This window comes from Chinchilla lanigera, unplaced genomic scaffold (genome assembly GCF_000276665.1).
Source record: "Chinchilla lanigera isolate Chin_1 unplaced genomic scaffold, ChiLan1.0 scaffold00073, whole genome shotgun sequence".
Taxonomy (NCBI): Eukaryota; Metazoa; Chordata; class Mammalia; order Rodentia; family Chinchillidae; genus Chinchilla; species Chinchilla lanigera.
In genome coordinates, this window is record NW_004955474.1 from 6,546,881 (window position 1) to 6,561,304 (window position 14,424).

At 42.9% G+C, this 14,424-nt stretch overlaps 1 protein-coding gene across 2 annotated transcripts in view; it reads right to left on the minus strand.

Annotated features, from left to right (window-relative positions):
• The window catches only part of Cops4 (COP9 signalosome subunit 4), a 41,860-nt gene that overhangs the window by 6,859 nt on the left and 20,577 nt on the right, over positions 1-14,424 (minus strand). For both annotated transcript variants that reach the window (XM_005401387.2, XM_013502770.1), the window contains exons 7-9: positions 11,074-11,244; positions 4,005-4,120; positions 2,254-2,338 (exon numbers count right to left, since the gene is read on the minus strand). In XM_005401387.2, the coding sequence (XP_005401444.1) occupies positions 2,254-2,338; positions 4,005-4,120; positions 11,074-11,244 (372 nt within the window). The remainder of the gene's footprint in view (positions 1-2,253; positions 2,339-4,004; positions 4,121-11,073; positions 11,245-14,424) is intronic.

Here is a 14,424-nt window from a genome sequence, read left to right on the forward strand (position 1 = left end):
TTTTTGAGACAGGGTCTCACTATGCAGTTCAGGCTGGCCTTGAGCTCACTTTGTAGCCCAGGCTGGTCTCGAACTTGTATCGATCCTCCTGCCTCAGCCTCCCGAGTACTGTGATTACAGGCATGCACCACCATGCCGGGCCTATGTTTGCATTTTTAAAAGATCACAGTAACTCTAAGCTGTACAGTTAAGAAGTGATTTCTCAAAACCAGTAGAGTACAGTGGTAGAATTCAGAGTAGGCAGACTAGGCTGGCAGACTGGATGAGATGAAGGAAAGACACCGGTTCCAGATACCACCAGGTGGGGTATTTCTGGACAGCGAAGGGAATGAGGCATCAAGGTCCAGGATGCTGGAGGAAGTGGCGAAGGCAGTGTGTGAACGCCCAGTCAGCTGTCTGGTCAAAGGTGTGGTGAACTCAGCTGTGGATATGTGCTCATTCTGAGATACCCATAAAGCAATCAGCTGAGGCAGCTCAATAGGGAAGGGCAGCCAGGGGTCTGGAATCAGAAGAGAGCTCGCTACATCGAGCCGGCATCTACACAGAGATGGTAACAGAATCCAAGGGAGTGGAAGAGGTTACCTACGGGAACTCAGCAGCGCTAGGCAAAGGCCTGGGATGAAGTCCTAAGTAACTCCAATATTTAAAATGAAAGGCACCACAAAATCCACAAATATGATTTTGAAGAACACCTGGGAAAACAAGAGGGAAAGCAGGCGAACAGAGAGGAGGAGATGCCAGCTATCAAGGCAGCAGCGGCGGTGGCATGGCGCTCAGAAAGAGGTCAGGGACCGACACTGCACTCGTTCTGTGGAAAAGTCCAGATGTCACAGATAAACGGACCTCTGTTTAAATAAGAGACCTGAATATGCTTAAATATTGATAGAAAGAGCTCAACAGAGTGAAAAAGGATAAAAACAGACAAAAATAACCACTACCCTCAGGTTCCCAAAACAGTGTTTTTAGTGGGAGGCCAGGAGCAGGAGTGAGGGGAGAGACCTGAGCACAGATGAAACAGAAATGGTTAGAAGACACAAACGGTTCCAGTGCACATCAAGGGAGAAAAAGCATTTAGATCTGTACCTAAACTTAGAGTTTCATGAATCTGATCAAGAAGCTGGAAGAGAGCCAGGTGTGGTGGCACGTGGCTGTAAGCCCAGCACAGGAGGCTGAGGCAGGAGAACTGCCAAGAGCTCAAGGCCAGCCTGGGCTACACACTGAGTTCAAATCTAGCCTGAACTGCATAGCGAGACCCTGTCTCAAACAAACAAAACGAAACAAAATAGAAATTGAAATAATTTCATACTAACGGCTTTTTTCATCTGTGAAACAGGAAACAAGATGTTTTTGTTGTTCACACAGACGAAGAAAAAGTCAGAGATTTAAAGAAAAATCAAGCTTGAAACAGTCAATGGAAGGCAGGAAAACGATTGGACTAGAGAAACCGACCCCGAGTCCCAGGGTGTCGAGGACCTGTGCATGTGACCTGACAGTGCTGTCTCTTGGTGCCTTCTCTCAGCAATATCAGGTTGCTCCTCAGGGCAGGCGTGGAAAAGACAGAGAATGGGTTCATTCAAGGTGAGGTTTTGCTGGACAGCTGGAATAAAAAGCCAACAGGCAAGCAGGTGTTGTACAGCACCTGCAAAAAAAGTAATCCCACCAGTGGACCATGGAATCTAGGCTAAACAGAGAGGAGAGGAGGCAAAACAAAAACCAAACCAGAAAGGCTGGACCGACCGACTGGAGAAGGGGCGGAGGTTCCCATGTGGTCACAGAGAGCTACAAAGTGGGTAGAACGGCGAGACGGTGAGACAGGAAAAAGGCTGCGGTCAGAGTGAGAGTCCCAGTTGAAACCGTATGTGCGGAGCAGCTCTGGGGTACAGCAAAGCCCTGAGTGCAAGAGGGGGAAAGGGGCTAGAGAAGGGACCCTGTGCACCTGCTGCCTCCAAAGGTCACTGCGCAGGAAATGCCCCCATCATGTCCACACCCTGACACACGGGATGAGCTCAGGAACTGTGTGATGAGTACCGCGTGAAGCCACACAATCTGACTGTCACATTTCTCCTTAGCTTAGAAAGTGCTGCATTACGTAGGTGTATGACTCTAACGTTTAGAATTATTTCATTGGGAAATAAAAATAAGTACATTCCAGTAGTAAGTCTGGGTCGAAGGAAACTGTTTAACACCTTTTAACAAAAAACATACGACAGCTCTCTGTATTTCATTATGCCCAAAACACACAGAAGTACTTACTTTCAAAATGAACAATTCCATCAATCTGGTCAATAAAACCATTCATCCGTCCTTCTGTTATCATCTGAGATGCTATCTTTTCTGCCTGTAAAACAACGACAACAGCATTGCTCAGAAACTTTTATCACTACAAGAGAAATGAAAGGTGTGGTTTACCTATCACTGAGCTTTCCATGTTCACCTGCCACAATTAGAAGACGACTCTTACAAGCCGGCCTGTTTTCCTAATTATTTCTGCGTACTGTATACCCTATCATTTTAAGATTGCTAGGATCTGTTTTTCTTGTTGTGAAATTTTAAACATGAATCCAGCCCTTTTACCAAATGTGTCCCCTGCTCAAAATTAAAGTTTTTCTTCTCATTGGGACTTATACCTTTTAAAAAAGCCAACTAGTTTTTCGCATTTTACTTCATTTTCCATCTCTGCAGTATTCATTACTCCAAACTCTCTAAGAAATTAGTATTTTTTGAAGAAAAAACCGGCCAGCCATGGTGGTGCACACCTGTAATCCCAGCACTCAGGATTTGAGGCAGGAGTATCACAAGTTCAAGGTCAGCCTAGGTTACAGAGCAAGATCCTGTCTGAAAATTTTAAAAATTTAAGAAAAAAAAAGAGACGAAAATTGAAAGGAGGAATAGATGCTCAAATACAAAAAGGAAAGGATTTTAAAAACACAGGTGAGCAAAAGATCTCTATCTCTACCAGCTCTAGAAGATATGTCAGCAATATACGCAGACTGTGACTTGGTCATTATTACTTCTGACCATTTTCACAATCACCCTAAATCACTCCTAATAGACTATGACTGCTATTTACTATTAAAAGTATATTCACTTCCCTTAGTCTTTTGTTTTGGTACTGGGAATCGAACTCAGGACCTTGCAATTGCTAGGCAGGTGCTTGGGCCACCGAGGTGCATCCCCAGCCCTCTTCCCTAAAAGCATCTTTGAAATAGTAACTGAAGTCTTGGTCCACAACTTGGTTTATCTTCTTTACTGTGTACGAATGTGTACAAGCAAAGAAACTGTTAGAAAATCCTAAATTACGATTTCACTACCAGATAAACAGAGATGTGACACAAAACTATAATGACTTTAAGGTCTGCAAGTCAGATGAAAGGAAAGTTGATTATTTACTTTAATATTATTTAAAAGAAAGAGAATCTTTTGTAAATGATAACTAAAGCAACTTTTCTCAACGCTACTGGTAGCCTGTTTAAATTTATATACAGCCAATCAAATCCTAAGAATGAAATTAAATTCCCTAGTTAAGTCAGTCAACTTTTTAAGTTAAACCAAGCACTGAAGTTTCAACAGAAGAGCCTAAGGATTACCTTAGCTATTCTCACAGAGAGAAAATGTTTAACCTTTGAGTCAATCTAGGACAGAAAAAAGAAGTAAGGCACACATCAAAATCTTACATAAATTAGAAATCATAAATCACTCTGAAGGGATTTAAACACGCCCTAAACAAAGACTCTCATGACATGGGTCTTCTAACCTAGAATTCCTAGAAGATCTCCATCTCAGGTAACTATCATAAAACACAATCAAAACACGAGAAACATTAAGGCAATTCTACTATGATAGTATTTTAAATAGCAGTTCACATGTACTTCTATTTGCTTGCGGCTTTGTATGTGTATTTCTGTAGCAGTTAACAACATTTACCAAATACATATTTTATTTTCTCATTCTTCCATAGTTTGGGGCCTTCACTTTTTTTTTCATGTATTAGAGTCAAGACAAACCTTAGCAGCAGGGATCTCTAGGAGTGCACCAAGCTCTTCGAAGGTGATGTTGTTATACAATTTGCTTGCTGACAACAGATTATGTTCAATAACAGCTCTGTCCAAAATGCTAGAACCTTAAATATAAAGAAGACATTTATAAGTTTGGAAGTAGTTTTATACTTTCTTTTTTTGAGACAGCATCTATGTAATCTAGCCGGGCCTCGAACTTGCAGTGATCCTCTTGCCTCAGTTTCCCAAGTGCTGGGATTACACACATGTACCACCATGCCCAGCTGAAGTAGTTTAATACTTTAAAAAGTGTACCTATTTCCTGAAAAATATCTAGGTATGTAACAACTCATCATTATTATTTTGCCAATTAATATTTAAAGGATAAATATTGCTTATTTGATACAATATGAGTAAAATATCATTAAATAAAAATAGTACTTAGGAAAATTAACGGCTGGTAAGTAACTACTAAGTGAATGAACTTAACCCTTTGGGTTGGAGTTATGCTTCTTTAGGCTAAATTCATTGACTTGCCTTTTCTTACTTCAAACACAAACTTATTAGCACAATAACCATGCAAGGTCAATAAAATCCCCATTCCCGATTCTTTTATGCACTCCACAGTACCACACCCTGGCAGTGTGAGGGACGTGCAGGAGGTGGGACCCTTAGCCTAGCCTTCCTGATGACCAGGCAGAGGGTTCTCCTGAGAGGTAATACAGCACCTGACGGAGTTCTGGAGCCAGTGCCCCCAGAGGTGTGTACAGGTTCTTAAATGCTAGCTCCGCTGAGTACTTACTAAAGTGCATGACCCATCTAGAGCCCCCAGGGGCAGACTGCTGAGAAACTCTTCCCCGCCATCCCTGATTCTTACCTCCCCCTTTTGGAAAGTACCCCCAAGATTTTTTTCCCTTAGGATTAACCAGGGCTTCAGACATCCTAGGTAAGCACTAAGCCACATCCTCAGCCCTCTACCTACAATCTTATAGTTTTTCCTCTTGATTCCTATTTCCCAGTGGTGTTTCAGTGGTGGCTGAACTGAAATTTCCTAAAGGTAGAAGTTACAAAAACCTGCAAAACTCAATTGTATTTGTACACACCATCAATGAACAAACTGAAAAGGAAATAAGGAAAACAATTCTGCCTGAAATAGCATCAAAAAAGTCAAAGAACTTAGAAATAAAAATGAAAACCTGACAGTCTACAAAGTACAAAACACTGGTGAAAGAGACAGAAGATGACATCGGTGGCAAAGCACGAAAGGCTACATACACTTAAGATTAAGATGGCAATACAAGCAATCTTGAAAAAATCAAATTTGAAGGATTCACATTTCCCAATTTCAAAACTCACTACAAAGACACTGTGTACTGGTGTACTGCAGACATATTATCTAACAGGACTCAAAGTCCAGAAATAAACCCTCCTATTTGTGGTTGTTATGACTGACACACTGAGTCAACTTGGGGAGTCTAGAGGTTTGGCTAAGTGACTCAGCAGGAAGTCAGGATACTTACTTTGTATACATCCTGAGCCTGTGGCAGAGGAGGGCATGGAGATTATGTGAGAGCTACATGCCCCTTAGGTGGGGGTGGCCTGTTTACAATGTAAGGCAGGGAAAGAGGCTGCTTACCGCCACTCTTCCCTTTTGCTCTGGCTGCTCTGCTGTTCTGTTGCCATTCCCCACTTTGCTCTTGTTGTTTTGTTATCTTCTGCCTTGGAGCCAGCCAAGTATGGACTGAAACCTTCACCAACTGTAAGCGCTAAATAAACCTTTCCTTCCTTCATTTTGGGCATTGGGTATTTTGTCTCAGCAATGAGAGGAAAGTAACCAAGACAGTGGTCAACTGAGGGCTAACAAGGGCACCAAGACAATTCAACTGGGAAAATAAGTCTTAAGAATATGGTGCGGGACAGTGGACACCCACACGAGGAGGGACAGGTAGGCCTGGCTCTCAGCCTTACTGCATGCAAAGATGAACTCAGGACTTAAATACAAGCACTAGAGCTATAAAACTTTAACAAGAGGCCCAGGAGGCAGGCAGCCGGCGCCCAGGAAGCCGCGCAGTGGGGTGCGTTGGCCCTTGGGCTGGACCCCAGCCACGCAGGCACCCAGGAGGCAGGCAGCAGCGGGAATTGGTGCAGCAGCACACGCTAGTGTGTGCCAGCCCTCAGGCCAGCTGCCACTGTGCAGTCAAGAACTATCACGCCACAGAGAAGCAATGACACAATCGGCCCATCATGTGCCAGCCACAGAGGCCCACCTGGGGACATGCGTGAACCATCCCAACATGGAGAAACCCATGGGAATTCATGCCACACAACGAGTTGCTCTTGCCTCTGCTGCTGAGAACCAGAAAGGTCCAGAGTCAGTGGAGGAGCAGCTGCTGAACAAGGACTTGGAGAACACGAGAATACAGACTACGCTGGAAGACGCTGAGGTGGAGTTGCCTGGGGTCACAAGAGCCGTTCGGGAGCTGGAAACCAGGAGGACCTCACGCAATACCTGGGGAGACCCCCCGGAAGCCATTCTCCCCTTGACTGTACAGGCTGCGGTGGAGAAGCGTATGGAGCTCCGGAGAACCGCCTTCATGGAGAAGGTACATGTCTAGGTTACCTGCCTGGGACACTTTGCACCTGACAGTGCTGAGACTGAGGTCTTCATCCACATATTCCTACCGCCTGTGTTGACGGCTGGGGAGAGAACACTAAGTGGTTGCAGGGTCCCAATGCACTCAGAGGAAGCATACTTCCCCGGATCCCAGTTCAGTAGAGGGACAAATTATTCTTAAAGATAAGTTTATTACTCAGTCACTCCTGATAGTAGAAAAAAGCTACAAAAAATGGCTTTTGCCCCAGATGGCTCACTTGAGGTGTTAGTAAGAATTGCCTCCTCAGTATTTTATAGCCGTGATGAGGAGACAAGGAGAGAAAACAAAGAGACCAAGAAAAAGCAGCTGCCTTTGCTGTAGCACTAAAAGAAACAGACCCAAAGTCTAATTCTCGGGGCCCCAAGAAGAACTCGACGACTACATTCATTTGCTACTGCTGTCAAAAGCCAGGCCACCTCAAGAGTGACTGCCCTAAGAAGCGTCCTGGGCCATGCCCTGAGTGCAAAGGTGACCACTGGAGGTCAGACTGCCCTCTGAAGCGAAGGCCCTAGAGCTCAGACCCATCCTACCAGGTGGTCCAACAGGAATGAAGGGGCCTGGGGCATACTCTGCCTTCTGCCTCTGGCCAGATCGTCATCTCCAAGGAGGAGCCCAGGGTAATCATGACTATAGAGGAAAGAGAAAACAGCCTATTGCTGAACATAGGTGCAAATCTCTCGGTCCTTCTTTTCAACCCTGGCCTTCCTTCCAGCCGTCACACCTCAGTGAAAGGAGTCACCAGTGAGGAGGTAATCCACTATTTTTCACAACCCCTAGGCTGTAACTACTTGTTAGATCTTTCTTGCATATCTGTTTTCCTGAGAAACTACTTTGAAGATATCAACATGTATTACAGCAGCCACTTATATTTTCCTACCAATATATCCACAACTCTGTAATGTGTGTATTGTTCCTATGCTATTTCCTAAATGGATCTATGTTTAGTACTATGTGTTTCCAACAACAACTATTGAGGATAGTCCATGATTATTTAATTGATCAGTCATGTATAGCTCTATTTATTTTCTTTAGAAACCACTTTAAAGATACCAAAGTATAGTACAACAACCATTGATAATCTCCTACCACTTCTGTCTGTAACTCTCTATTATTTGTCTATTTGTTTTCCTGAGAAACTATCTTGTAGATAACAATATGTAAAACAACCATTGATAATTTCCTACCACTTTGTTTGTAATTTGGTAAGCCCCACATTACTATGTCATCCTTCTTTTACTCTTTAAAATTAAAAAAAAAAAAAAAAAAAAAACTTTCACAAGAAAACAGGTAAAGCTTCACAACCTTGGTTTAGGCAATGGTATCTTAGATGACATCAAAAATACGAAAGAAAACATTACACTTCATCAAAATTAAAAACTTTCACATTTCAAAAGACACCATCAAAAATGTGAAGGGGGCTGGAGGTATAGTTCAGTGGTAAAGTGCAGGCTTACCATGCACAAGGCCTTGGGCCCAGTCCCAGCACTGCAACAGAAGGAAAAAAAAGGGACAGGGTACACTCAGAATGGGAGAAAATATCTGCCATTTGTACGTACACACGTATATATAGGATACATAAAGTATTCCTACAGTTAAATGATAAAAAAGACACATGGCCCAATTTAAAAATTGGAGAAGGAAGCTGAAATTTCTTCAGAGAAGACACATACATGGAAAACAAGCATATGGAAAAGTATTCAACATTACTAGCTACCAGGCAAATGCAAGCCAAAATTACAATGAACTACTATTTCACCAATTGGGATGGTTAAATCAAAAAGACAGATAACTAACAAATGTGTGAAAAAACGTGGAGAAATTGGAGGCAGGAGGACCATAAGTTCAAGGCCAGTCTGTGCAATTTAACAAGACCCTATCTTAAAATATAAGGGTTAAAGATACAGCTCAGAATGTGCAGAGATTAATCCCCAATACCACCAAAAAAAGAAAGGGAGAGAAATCAGAACCCTTATTCACAGCTGGAGAAAGGGAATAAACACAAAGTGATTATTCTAAAAAACAATTCTGCTAGCTCCTTGAAAGGCTAATAAACACAAACGTACCACAGGACCAACAATTCCATCCCTAGATATACACTCAAGAGAATTAACAACATATATCCGCACAGAAACCTTTACAAAAAAGTTCACTACAGCATTACTACAGCCCCGAAGGGGAAGCAAACCAATATCCATCGAGTAAGTAAATAAAATGGCACATAAATAGAAGAGAATTTAGCAATCAAAAAGAAAGAAGAACTGACACATACTACACAATGGATGAACCTTGAAAACATTATGCTAAGTGAAAGGCCACATAGGATTCCATTTATATAAAATATCCAGAGCTGAATGTGGTGGCACATGCTTGTAATCCCAGCACTTTGGGAGGCTGCGGCAGGAGGCTCGCAAGTTTGAGCCCAGCCTTTATGTCACAGTGAAACCATCTCAAAGGAAAAAAGAAACAAAAGGAGATCCTGGGGATGCTGCTCAATGCAGAGGCCATGAGCTCAACAGAAGAGGGGGAGTGAGAGGAGAAACCGAGGGGGAGGGCAAAGGGAGGAAGAAGGAAAACATGTCCAGAATAAGATAGAAAACACATCAGCAATAATGTCACACAACTCTGGGATTATACTAACACCCACTGGACTGTAATTTAAATGAAAAATAAAACTATGTCTTAAGACTGCTGGCTTAAGGATGTAATGCTAATAAAAACATTCAAGAAAGGATGAAAGTAGGGAAGGAATAACACCTAGCAGGGATGAAGACACACATCTTTCCTTGATACACAGCCCCATGTGAGAATAATGTGCTCCTCCAAAATACTAGTGAGTATCCTCTTTTCTGAAAATAATTATCTAGTTGTATCTTTTCACTTTTCTTTCATGATCAGAAAGCTCAAAGTCTAATCTGAAGCTCAACTATATCAATTATGGAAACTTAAAAAATTTATTTGTTTTTAACTGTGTGTCACGCATCATTCTAGCTACACTCAGCCTGGTGCGCTGGTGCATATCTGTACTTGGGAGGCTGAAACAGAAGGACTGCAAGTTCAAGGCCAGCCTGGGGAACTTAGCAATACCCTGTGTCTCAAAAGAATATAAAAAGGCTGGGGATGTTGTTAGCGGTAGCACACCCTAGGCTCAATCCCCAGTACCACCACCCCTCAAAGAAAACTACAATCAAAACACGTATACAGTCAGTGATGGCGAACTTCTTAAGAGCTTTCAGTGATAAACAGCCTGCGGCGGCACGTGTGCCATGGGTTTGCCACCACTAATACACGCTATTCACACATGGGCTATAAATTTCACTTCACGCTCTCTAGCAGTCAAGCAAAATAAGAAAGTCACTTATCACTTCAAGATGTGTTTAAAGAAAGTAGAAACTAATTTTTAAGTTTCCAAGCTCTTCACTGCTCTGGTTCACCTCAGAGCAGCAAGCTGGGAAGAGTGCACGCCTTCCACTAGTGCCTACCGAGACAGCTCTGCAGAGCTTTCTCCGTGCTGCGGGACACGAGGCGTCAAGGCAGCAAGTCTAACCACCTCGCGCTCATCCTGATCTTCTTGTCTCTACTTGTCTGTATCTATATTTTCAGTATCATGTGTGTTATGGTTACAAACTACTTTAAAATTTCTGCAGATAACCATATATAAAATAACTTATGTTCTGCGCAGAAACCTTCCTCCTGAGCCAGGCGGTCTGACTGAAGTGAATCCATCCCTTCATCAGGAAACGTGACCCAAGCTCTATTCTTACTGGTGGCACTTTCACCCTGAGTGACCTTGGGCAAGCTACTGTGCCAAATTTTGCTTGCCCTAAAATAGGACTCGATAGTCAGCTCTGTTACAATCTGATATTCAGTTATTTATCGTGGCTTAAGGTTTTAAAAAAGAGATATTGTAAGTACAGTCTGTAATTCTTCTGGTCTTGCACATTTCAAAAAAATGCATTATTCATAAAATACTTCCCAGTGAAGGGGACCAAGAGATGTGGGTAGGGGAGAAAGAGACAGAAAAGAATGAAGATGTGTGATGTGCATGAGCCACCTCCCCAGGAGGAATGCCATCATTTTGTTCTGCAAACATGGAGCAATAAAAATTAAAAAACAAAAACCTTCCCAGGAGTGACCTTAAAAGAACACTGCCAGCGCGTCTGTGGAAGACAGCCACCTTCAGTCAGCGCAGCACTCCCTGTTTTCTTGAGGAAGTGTCATACAGAAATACCATGAAGACAGGAAGCTGGGCTGCGAGTGCCGCTCAGGGAGAGGACCGGTGAGGCCTGCTAGAGATCCTGCTCTCCATCCCCAGCACTCCCGAAGCAGAAACAGCCCAGGCAGCCAGATGCTCCTACTCCAACCCGCCTTCCTCCCGTCCGGACGTGGGGGTTCACCACCACACATGCACGAGACACGACCGTTACCGTCCGCCGTGGTTGCTTTCTGGTGAGGCATCAGCATGGCCGCGAACTCCTGCAGCTGATTTCCTCTGATGATCCTGTCTAGGTACATTTTCTCTAGGATCCCATAGGCAGCGAGCTGCTGGCACCTCTCGTCCTTAAACAGCGTAGCTAGCATCCGGGAGCGCTGCTGTCCTAAGGGAGACATGTGCGCATCAAATATTTTTACAGTGATTCGACAATTAAAAACAATCACATCCTGTTACTCCACTCTGGCTGTTCCCAGGGTAGCTCTGTTCTACAGGCACTGTCACTAGGGCACTAGTGAGTCCTCCAGGGTTGTGCCTACAGGAAATACAGGCTCGGCTCCCGTGAGCCTCTGGGCACGTTTCAGTCCATCAGCCTGTTCCTTGTTCTATGCGTTTGTATTTGAGACTCCTCCGCTGACCCGAAGCGGCTTCCCCAACACGCGCATTCTCTCTGCACGCACATTACAGGCTCCCTGTGCTTAAGGACACTAGAGAGCTTACGCCCTGGGAGAGGGCCACTGTGAAGAGCAGGACCACCAACAGAAAGCCCAAAACACCGTAAGTGTGATACGAAACAGCCCACAACAATGACACCCGTCCACAGCAGCAAATCTGAAACCAAAGGGCAGAGCATGGACTTGTTGACCCTAAGCTGGAAACATGCTGGGAAAGTCAGCACACTTGCTGTTCTGCATGTCTGCAAACGACTGAGGGAGGGCTGGGAGAGTGCTGGGCCTGCTCAGACGCAGACCTTTGAGGAGGGGACTGAACATTTACATGTGGGGACCAGGATGAAAACCCAAATACTGTTGGAAGCACATGCAATTTCTATTTCTTCTTATTTATTTGCATTTCTGCAATGAATAGTATTTTGTTAATACAGCATATATAATGAAAAATGAATAAATGTTTCTGTTAAGAAGCTTAATATTCAGGGTTCCAGTTTTTACTTTCAAGGACCTTTAAATGACAACTGATATAAAAGTGTATTGAACTAAGCTGAGTGTGGCGGCACATGCATGTTACCCCAGTACTTGGGAGGCTGAGGCAGGAAGATCACTGAGAATTTGAGACCAGCCTGGGCTATAAAGTGAGTTCAAGGCCAACCTGAACTGCACAGTGAAACCCTGTCTCAAAAAGACCAAAAAATTTGAACAGAAATAGTATCAATAAATTTTTCTTTTAAAATTTATTTCTAGCTCTGTATCCTCAAAGAGTCTAACCACAGTGACACCTAGTAGCAATGACACTACCCAGCATCTAGCCAGGTATGGTGGCACATGCCTGAAATCCCAGCAGTCCAGCAGGCTGAGACAGGAGGATCACAAGTTCAAGCCCAGCCTACGGAACTTAACAAGACCCTATCTCAAAAAAGTAAAAAGGATAGGGGATGTAACAGTGCAAAGGCCCTGGGTTTAATCCCTGAGAAAGGCACAGAGACAGAGAGATAGAATGCTAGCATGTAAATCTTGATATCTTATTAAAAAGAAGTAGAAATCCTTGAAAAATAGAGGTTTCAAGTTTAGGGCAGGAATATTATGAGATGAGCCTACGATACCTTTTTATGCTACAGTGCAGGAAAGATTAATGAGGCCCTGTCAAAAAGACATGATTTGGTCATATTCGGGACAAGTTTTATAAAAAAGAATAAAAACTGTAATTTAGCATAACAAACTCAATCAGTTAAAAAACTGAGTTGAGGATGTAGCTTAGAGAGAATATGCCTGCCTACATAGGAAAGGCCCTGGGTCTGATCTCCAGCATGGAAAAATACATACATACATTCATTCATTCATACATTCATACATACATACATAATGCCAAGTCAAATACACAGGAAATGTCCCCAGCAATATTCCTAATTAAGGCAATAGGAAAGTGACCAAAGGCAACAGGACAAATTGTGGTACACTCACACAATGGAACTCTACACAGTGATGAAAAAGAAGAAGGCACAACTACACCTAACAATATGGATCAATTACATAACTTAAGCAAGAAGAGCTACATAAGAATACATGCACCATATTTTCTTTTATATAAAAATAAGCTAAGCAGGTAAAACCATGTATTACTGCCTGTTCTTGGAGGGTGAGGAGTGGCACACGGGACTGGAAAAAGCACAAGGATGACTTGGGTACAGATAATGCTTTGTCTCTTGTTCTGGACGCTGGGTACATGGAGGTTTTCAGTTTGTGAAAATTTATCAAGCTGTACTTTTCTGATGTGTGCACTTGTAAGTATGCATTTATACACAGAAAAATAAGCAGAAAAAAGTACATAGCAATACAAGAAAGGAAAAAGTGGAAAATAAGAAAGAAAAGCTCACGCTGAAGAGCAGAATTAACAAACTACCACTTGGTAACATACTGATCCAGATCATTTTGGTTCTTTTTATTTTGGTTTTATTTTTAAAGCAGAGTCCTTATATAGTTCAGGAATTCAGGCTGGCCTTGAACTATGTAGTCCAGGTTGCCCTTGAACTCATGGCAATTCTCCTGCCTCAGCCTCCCAAGTGCTAGGATTACAGGCATGCACCACCATGCCCGTTCAGGTAAAAATTATTCATGGGTACTAAATTATAATGTGAAAGGAAGTGGGGAATAAGATTTTTATAGATTATCAAAGCAATACCCCAGTATTGGGTAAATACACAGAGGAAACTTTACCTTTAAAATGGACTCAGCCTGGTGTGGTAGCACACCTGTAATCCCAGCATGCTAGGAGGTTGAAGCAAGAGGAACACAAGTCTGAGCCCAGCTTGGGCAACTTAGCTAAACCCTGACTTTAAAAACGGATAGGGATATAGCTCAGTGCAAATGCCCTGAGTTCAAATTCCATAACCCTCTCCACACACATAATCACTCTCTTAAACCAAATGACCAAACTCAGCACCACGAACAGTAGGACAACCTGACACAATGTATCCCTATGGGAGGTGACTGCACATTATAATGCAGTCTTCCTAGAAACATCTTACCCTGTGTGAAATCTAACCCTTGGCACAGTTCACAGGAAATGCATGAGATTAGGAAACAAGCAGATAACATGTGAGACAAAACTAGAATAAAGGAACCTCCCTAAACTCTTCAGAAAGGCACTTTGTAGAGACTATTCTAGACACAGAGTCTGAGACATGATCACCAAACACAGTGCTTGAACCTCTTCTCTGTTCAGGGGTAAAACAGCAGCTATAACAGGTCTTCCTGACCGGCAAACTACCGTCTGCAGCCAGACCTGACCCACGCCTGTTTGTGTATAGCCAAAACGTGAAGAGTGGTTTAACATTTTTAAATGGCTGGAAAACTTAAAATATTTTTACAACAATACAATATATAATGTTTTG